Source organism: Gadus chalcogrammus, chromosome 22, assembly GCF_026213295.1.
Source record: "Gadus chalcogrammus isolate NIFS_2021 chromosome 22, NIFS_Gcha_1.0, whole genome shotgun sequence".
NCBI classification, from domain to species: Eukaryota; Metazoa; Chordata; class Actinopteri; order Gadiformes; family Gadidae; genus Gadus; species Gadus chalcogrammus.
The window spans coordinates 8013569-8022217 of NC_079433.1; the positions used below are offsets into that span (position 1 = coordinate 8013569).

The 8649-nt window shown below is 44.2% G+C and overlaps 1 protein-coding gene across 1 annotated transcript; it reads right to left on the bottom strand.

Annotated features, from left to right (window-relative positions):
- Positions 1–370: 370 nt before the first annotated feature.
- Positions 371–3415, bottom strand: LOC130375328 (endothelin-2-like). Its single transcript, XM_056582160.1, has 5 exons — positions 3147–3415; positions 2259–2418; positions 1911–2030; positions 1183–1263; positions 371–1069 (listed from the first exon to the last, which is right to left on the bottom strand). The coding sequence occupies exons 1-5, from the start codon at positions 3220–3222 to the stop codon at positions 982–984; spliced, it is 525 nt and encodes a 174-aa protein (XP_056438135.1). The 5' UTR covers positions 3223–3415; the 3' UTR covers positions 371–981.
- Between the last annotated feature and the right edge of the window lie 5234 nt (positions 3416–8649).

Sequence of the window (8649 nt, forward strand, 5' to 3'; positions counted from 1 at the left end):
CAATGTTAGAAGAAAAACACAGAGGCAGTGAGACAACAATACACCCCATTTCCAGGCACAATGTGAAATTGTTTTTGAAATACTGAAGAGGGGGGGGGGCACAATTTCCATGGGTTAATTAACGGGCATTAGCTGAATATTGTGTTATGGAGACCAACAATTGGTGCATTTTTGGCAAGCTCCATGCTATTGAAACCTGCTGGCTTATCTTCAATCAAAACAAGAGCCACACATTAAATAGTTCAGCCAACACAATAGACATACCAACGCTGTTTGTCTTGTTTTGTATGTCTTTGTGTGATACGTGTTTTTAAGATGTGTGTGTGTGTGTGTGTGTGTGTGTGTGTGTGTGTGTGTGTGTGTGTGTGTGTGTGTGTGTGTGTGTGTGTGTGTGTGTGTGTGTGTGTGTGAATCCTAAATGTTATTTCCTGATGATGAGTCAGTCTTTATGCTCGTTAGTTATTATTGCAGTTATTATTTAACTACTGCTTGAGAGCAGGACTATGGGATCCGCTCTGATACAGAGGGATAAAAAGAAAAATAACAAAAGGCGACCCAGCAAACAATGCTGGTTATGACAGCAATAACTCCATAAAAGTCCACCCCACCACAGCAGCATATGGCGCGCTCTAGGTCTCCGTGGTAACGGATGCCTCCAACCAGATCTCCAACGTGGAGTGAGGAGTGGTCTCAAGTCCTTTGGATGAGATACTCGACGGACCTTTGGCCTCTCTTCCCGTCTCCGTCAGTCTCTTCTTCGCTCTGCACTAAAGTAACTTCCAAGATGGCAACACACATGATTCTAGGCGGCTGCAGGCTCAAAAGGCTGCATCATTGTGGTGCCAAGGTTGGTCCGGTGACTGGAGTATTCTTTTGGTCCATAAGTGTTTCAGTTTTAAAACAAAAGGCTTTTAAGTGTCAGTGATATAAAGTGCGCTTGCTCTGTCTTATCCTTCCTGAGGGTGCTTCTCTAGCTGTCCATCATGCTCCCCAGTGTTTGGCCTCCGACGGGCCTCTGCCCACAGGCCTGGACTTCTGGGCAATGGCAGCGTTGTGGTGGACTACAGATCTGGAACCAAACCGAGCGAGATGAGGTCAGTACAAGGGAATCGTGATGATGAAACCATTCAAGCACCAAGAACAATGGATTTCAGTACAATCATGTTTTTGATGTTCTCTTACCTTAACGAAGACAGCAGTGAGCCTTTGCTGCTGTTCTTGTTGGTTTTCGTTGGTGCCTTGACAGCCTGAGGCTTCTCTGAGCTGTGGGAGGGGAACAGAAACCAGTGGTAAGAAAAGGCCAACATTTCTTGGAAATCCTTCAAAGATACATGCAGTCAATGTACAGAGTACTGGGTTGACTGGAATTGATGTAGTCTTTTGATGAATCAGTTTTGTTTTTACTACCGTGGCCTCGGTGCTGAAATTTCCACTATCTTTAAGCAATCTAGAAAGGAATCACCTCGGATAAACTCATATCGCCTTGTGACTAATCACCTTGCGTCAAAACCCCGAACACTAACTGATGAACACGAACACGCATTCCTTTTACAAGAAGAAGAAACATTAAAATAGCATGCTGGTATAAACATGTGACTGACACATCTAGGAGCGTCCAAGGAATGTGCAGGTTTTGTTCAATGTTCACGTACTGCCCTCATAAGCAGGAATAGGTAAGCCCATCTCTGATGGTATCTCCTCCAAAGCGCGCCTTCAAATGATGGCCTCTCTGATTTGTCTGTTTAAACGCAACCGGCTCTTCACGCATGACCGCCGCTGGCCCTGAGACACATGGGCTACACTGTTTCGATTAGCATCTGGATGCTAATCGAGGCTACATACAGACAGTACAACTAATAAACACTATCTCCCAGGAGGATCAAAGCCGGGGAAGGGCGGGAGATTCTCACCTGTGGTGGCAGAAGCTGGAGCAGGTCGTGTCGGCCCGTCCTTGGGCACACTCACAGCGTGAGGCCGAGCGACGGCGGCGGCGGGACAGGTGACTGCCAAGGCCGTACGGGACCATTTGACTGGGGAGGAAAAAAAATATTTGTTATACTTTTTTTTTCCCTCTATTTTTTTTAAAACTGCGCAGTAATTGCAACGTGTGTAGGCTACGTCGTGTTGAATTTGTTTAAATCGTATCGGCCTAATAAGGCGTGTGTCAATATAAAACGTCGATATGTAACATTGAATTTGGCTGATTCATAACGTAGGTGTTCCCGAAGGAGGTGGCTGAGGGAGGTTTAGGTTCTCACCTCGGGGTGTTGATCCAGATAATGTCCAGGTGGCAGAAGTAGATGCACTCTTTGTCCAGCCAACTGTTGCACGAGCAGCGCTTTGTCCTGACGCGGTGGGGCGGCGGGGGCGCGCTCTGGGTCGGTGACTCCGAAGGCTCTGATAAGGGGAGTCCGAGACCTGGAGACAAACACAAAAGGGCCCGGAGATTAAAAAGTGCAAAGTAATGTCCGAAGCGTGTGGTCAAAACGTGGCGGGTCATGGCTTGTCAGTGTCCCCAGGAGTGATTGTGAGTACGCAAATCGGTGTGGCTCACTGAAATTGTAATCTCAAGCGATCATCGCAAATAGGGATTCGGAATCTGTGCCAAGTCAAACAAGGACTTGCAAAGCTGGCAAATATTCTGATTATATTGCTTCTTAATCAATTAATGTTCCCAGTGGAAATGAGGTTGGCAGGGCAACATTGTTGATACGTTCAGGGATGTACTGGAATGCTGCAGGTTACACCTACTCCTTTGAGCAGAAGGCTATTTGGAATAAACTAATTATATATATATATTTAAACTATTTTAAATTCCGTAAACTGAATTTAAAAAGGTACATGTTTGTATAACCATTTTAAGTAAAAAATCACTGTGTAGCCTAACTATTTCAATGCAGAATCACTTTTATACATTTTATCAAGTAATCTTAATAATCACTAAATACTCCATATTCAGGCTAGTTTTTAGGCTCATTGTATTACAACTGCATTTCTTGAAGCAGAAAGTATAGCCTACATTATATTTAACCTACACATAAAATGTATAATACTTTATTTTTGATTTGACATTATATCATATGGACAATGAAGAACCATAATCGAATGCACCAATACAAAATAAACAACCCATTAGAGTAACTCACCGTCTTGCATGAGGGCGAAGAACAGCACCAGGGCCAGCACATCCCTGCACACAGACGAAGTCATCACTCGGGTCATCTTCGTTATCCGCTCTTTTACTAAAGTACACTTTGCACAAGTTGTCCCGAATGGCCTTATTTATGTTTTAATCCTCAGGGTTTGTATTAGCGACAGACACCAGTGGATCCCAGTGAGAGAGCGAGAGAGCGAGAGAGCGAGAGAGTCCCAGTTGTGGTGTGGTCAGGCAGTTCTTGTTCTACAGAGGCAGCAGGTGCGTTCGGCTTTTGCCTCCCTGCCTCGACCCCAGCTCTATTTAAACACCTCCAATGTCTCCGCCCCTCTGAGCAGTCTGGCCCCGCCCTCAACAGTATCTCCTCACCTCCGTTCCTTTACAAGGCTGTGTGCTGCTGTTTCCCGCTCCCTGCATTCCTCAGTGTGTGTGTGTGTGTGTGTGTGTGTGTGTGTGTGTGTGTGTGTGTGTGTGTGTGTGTGTGTGTGTCGCGTCAGGCCAGAGGAAGTGTGTCTGTCTGCAGGAATACGGAGCCGGAGGAATCCCCTGGAGAGACAGTGGATCGGTCCATCCTGGAACCCCAGTTGAGTTTAAAGAGCTCTTATTTTATAGACACATGGATGTGCATGTAGTTATTTCCTATGTTGCACCCCTCACCCCTTCCCTGTAGGAAGGGATCTCTCTGTCTGCACTCCTCAAGTCTTCTTTGATCATTAAAAGGAGTTTTTGCTTGCCCGGGGGGGGGGGGGGGGGGGCCCTTTCAGTATCTCACTGTGATGAAGGGTTGTTTACATACAGTAACTTGATGTGTGTTGGCTATCATGACACACGCACGTGTGCTCACACACACACAAACACACCCACACCACACATCTCACACACACACACACACACACACACACACACACACACACACACACACACACACACACACACACACACACACACACACACACACACACACACACACACACACACACACATTCCTAATCTCTTAACAGTGTTCAGACAGACGTAGTGTGCGATTTATCTTTTGTAAATGGAAATCCTGACCAGCCAGGGGGGCTGGACCACCTACACAGTTCACCAGAATGACACACACACACACACACACACACACACACACACACACACACACACACACACACACACACACACACACACACTAATGGAGAGTCTGGGGTGGAATCTTGTGTCCAGGGGTGCGTCCATCAGTCTCTATCAGTTGGGGGAAAGATACAGGGAACAATGGACACGTCCACAGGCCCGAACTCACCCAGTGCAAACCATCATACAAGCTGGATATATTAAAAAGGGGAAATTGGGTTTGAGGATCGGTGTCATTGTGTGAAGCTCGGACCCTAACAGCCACCAACACTGAGCCGTCAGGGCCCTGCTCTTTTGAATACAAGATATTAATTAATTATACCTATGCATGCATACATTTGCTGACGATAAAGTACAGTGTTATCCCGGGTTCTGCCGTCATCGCCGACAAAATAAACAGATCTGGGGACTCCTACACAGGAAACACTGTGTTGTGAGAGGAAACAAGAGGGGGGGGAAACTGGCTGTGTGTGTGTGTGTGTGTGTGTGTGTGTGTGTGTGTGTGTGTGTGTGTGTGTGTGTGTGTGTGTGTGTGTGTGTGTGTGTGTGTGTGTGTGTGGAGGGAAATGGCCAAATGATGTCACCCTGATTGAAATGGCAAGTATTTCTCTGACCCCTCATGACAAGGAAAATATTTGTGTGTGTGAAGTTTTGGACCAGTGGCAGGCTGGGGGGAGGGGGGGGGGGGCAGCACAATCACCCTCCATAGCATTTTCAAACAACAATTTAGGGATTCACACGTCACTCATACACTCTAGACTAGACTACAAGGGAACAGCTGGTGGAGGTTAATAAAAGCCGGTATAGCGCCGGTCAATGGGGAACCATTGACCGGGAAATGCAGACAAGGACTTTGAAATCAAACAACTTGTCTCAGTGTGGAACTTAACCCAGCGAGAGGAAGTCAGTACAAGTGAGCCCTGGTGAAACCATTAAGGCACCAAACAAAATGGATCTCAGGGAAAATCATGTTTCATGAGTCAGACAGGCGAACACTCATTGACAGATATCTCGTCGTATCCCTTTAAGACGCAGCTTGAATATCAACGCCGTCCGCCTTTTTTCCCTTTAGGGCCTTTCTGGACAGCGTCAGAGGACGGTGAGGCGACAGCCACGGCCGTGAAAAATGTGCCCTTATCCAGGTCCTCTTCCGGATGGCAGAAAGTATGGAGAAGGAATGTGTTTGGATGAGTGTGTGTGTGTGTGTGTGTGTGTGTGTGTGTGTGTGTGTGTGTGTGTGTGTGTGTGTGTGTGTGTGTGTGTGTGTGTGTGTGTGTGTGTGTGTGTGTGTGTGGGGGTCTGTGTGTGTGTGTGGAGGCATTCCCTGGTATGCAGACGTAGATACGAGCAGACACAATAACCTAGTGATCTTTGAAACAATGCTTCCTTTACAAAGAAGGAAACGTGTGTTGACCTATGGGATAACATGTGTAGGATATGTCCTGTCCCCCCCCCCTTGCACAGTCTGTTGTTGTAAACCCCATCTCGGAAAACTACACAAAATCAACCCACAGACTTCATTATATCATACATTTACAATAATATATTATGACAATAATACATTTGCCAGAAGAAGAGAAAAAATATATTGACGTTGGTACAGTAAGGATATTTATAGAACCGAGTCCCAAGCACTAACAATCGTTCGGTTAACCCATTCCCCATATACAACAATCTTAGCTAGAATAATGTGCTACACAATGCTAAGTACTATTTTTAAGTGTGAGGATGTACACATACAATATGTGAGAACATTAAGTGCCTTGAAGAGGTGAGTCTTGAGTAATTTGCGGAAGCTGGTGAGCGACTCTGCGGTCCTGACATTGGCCGGGGGCTAGTTCCACCACTGCCGTGCTAAAACAGAGAAGAGTTGTTACTTTGATGATCGGCTTTTGCTTGCTCCTAGCGGTGGCGGTACCAGACGTCCAGCTGAGGTAGCTGAGCGGAGCGTTTGATGTGGGGTGTGTCTGATTAACATTTGGAGATAGTCAGGGGCAGACGTTTGCTGACGTTCTTATGACTTTTTCTCAAGAAGTGAGGCATGGGAAATAGTGGCCCTTATGACCTTCAGACTCTGGTTTAATTAAATCACATTCACAAGTGCACTCATCTTTTGAGTTGGAGCACTACGCTGAAGGGGAAAAAAGAACTTCCAACATCTCAATATTCTAAATCAAAAGGTTATTTGGTTCTCTTTTACTAAAATGGATATGTATATATATAAATAAATTCATGACATAATTCATAATGAGGAATTGTGTGTACGTACAATTTATGTTGACACTTCTAAAGGTCCTCATCACCTGGAACAACCATTTGTTAAGAAATGTAACTTTCTTTATGGTTTGTAACAACTGCCCGCCACTATTTAAGAGACAGTATCAACATTTTCCTTTGATGGCAGTTACTACTGGGATTAATTGTGACATGGGTCAAATTGACAGCGTTAAGTGCCCATATATGGAAAGGGGATTCAATTTGCACATGCCCATTGAAGTGTAACTTGACACTATCCCCCACCGTTAGACACCAACCAGTCAGGAATGTGGCAAAACAAATAACTAGAACATGAATAACGCCATAACTGTCCCCTGCGTAGAGGAATGTGTCGCCCTGATTTCCAATTCGTCAAACATTGATAACAGGCAACAGGAAGAGAGGTTTCTAGGCGTTTGGAAGAGACGGATAACGCCCCCCTGCTCCCGCTCGTCACCCCCGCTCGCTACTATACCCACACCGGAATATGTTTGGGCTGCCATAGTAACAAAGCCATTTCAATCTGCCCACTTCAAAGTCCAACAATTTGTGCCCATAAATGATCATGTTCAAACAATGTGGACATGACCCACTATCTGTGTGCCCACAGTTACAGATGGAGACTTTTTTAGACTGGAATGATCGTATTTTCGAGTTAAACAGTCTACGAGGATGCCAAAACACTTACCTGACACGGGTCTGTGAGCCATGGACCTCTGAGCCCGCTGTCTGGCAGATGACGTAATGTACAAACTAAGTTTCAATAATAGTTGCCGAATACTGTCATCTAGCGGTAGCACACGACACAAGTCTTAGGAGGAAACAAAGAAAGCTTTTCTTCTTGAAATCATTTTATGACTTATCACATCGGAAGACACATGTTCTATAGGCCTATATAATTTCCTAGTAAGCAATAGTGTATCTCCACAAAAATAAGTATCAATAGACAAGCCCATCTATATTTGGACAGTTTATCCACATATCTAACTATATATGCTTTTATACGACCACAGGGTGGAGCTATTTTTCACATGATACACTAACAAAAAATCCTTAGCCTGCCTCAAGTACCAACATGGCCCCCTGACCGCCTGGTCTCTAATTGGATTGTTTCATTCGCCAGTTTGTGGTGACCTAATCCACTACACTGCAAGGGGATTGAGGTTCACCCCCCCCCCCCCCACCCCAATAGATTGCATTCAATTGTTATTCTCAAAGGCTGAGACAGAGATGGAAGCACAAATCAATGAAAATGACAGTTTTATTATAAATCTGTAAAAATGAAAAGTTTAATGGCAAACATGAACATGACAATTAGGGTGATTGTATCATTTATAAAAGCAACAACACAAAAAATACACGTGTCTGTAGAAAAAACAGCTACTGCGTATATAAAGCAAGTGTCCTCTTTGACAACGACTTATGTGTCAGTGCACCCTAGGAGTATATTCATCAGAGATCTTCATTTCATAAAGCGTTTAAAGGAGATGATTAGATCCTGTGCTTTGGAAAAAAAACAGAGACAAACGAAAGAACAAATAGATTAGATAAAAACAAATAAAAAAAAAGTTAAATAAAAATAACACAACCACATAGAATGACTTTAGAAAAAAACACAATCTTTACAGGAATTGCACTTTAAAAATACTGGTCCATGTGAATAAATATTTGCAGTACCTTTCCATATAACTCTCGCTCGTACAGTACTTTAACACAGCAACTGTATATTATAGCTGTCGAAAAGTGGGCTAACTAGGGCGGAAAAAAGGCCAACACAAAACTGAACTGTCTTATCGTTTCTCCAGCTGCTTCTGTTCAAAGTACAAGATTGCATAATAGCACGTCAATAAATTAACACCAATGACATCAAGAGGATAAAAAAAAGATTTACAAAACATACTGCATATTCAACATAGTGTCTATATATATATATATATATTCATATATATAGATAGATATATAATTCATATAATAACATCATCGCATCATTCCAAAGCTGTACATAAGTGCTCTTTCTCTTCTTCCTCCGACTCAAAGCTGGACAGCCAATGAACGACTGCGTCTCCAGCCTCCATTTCTGTCTCTTTTGCCCCGCCCCTTTTAAAAGGCCCCTCCCCCCTCTCCCGCCTGCA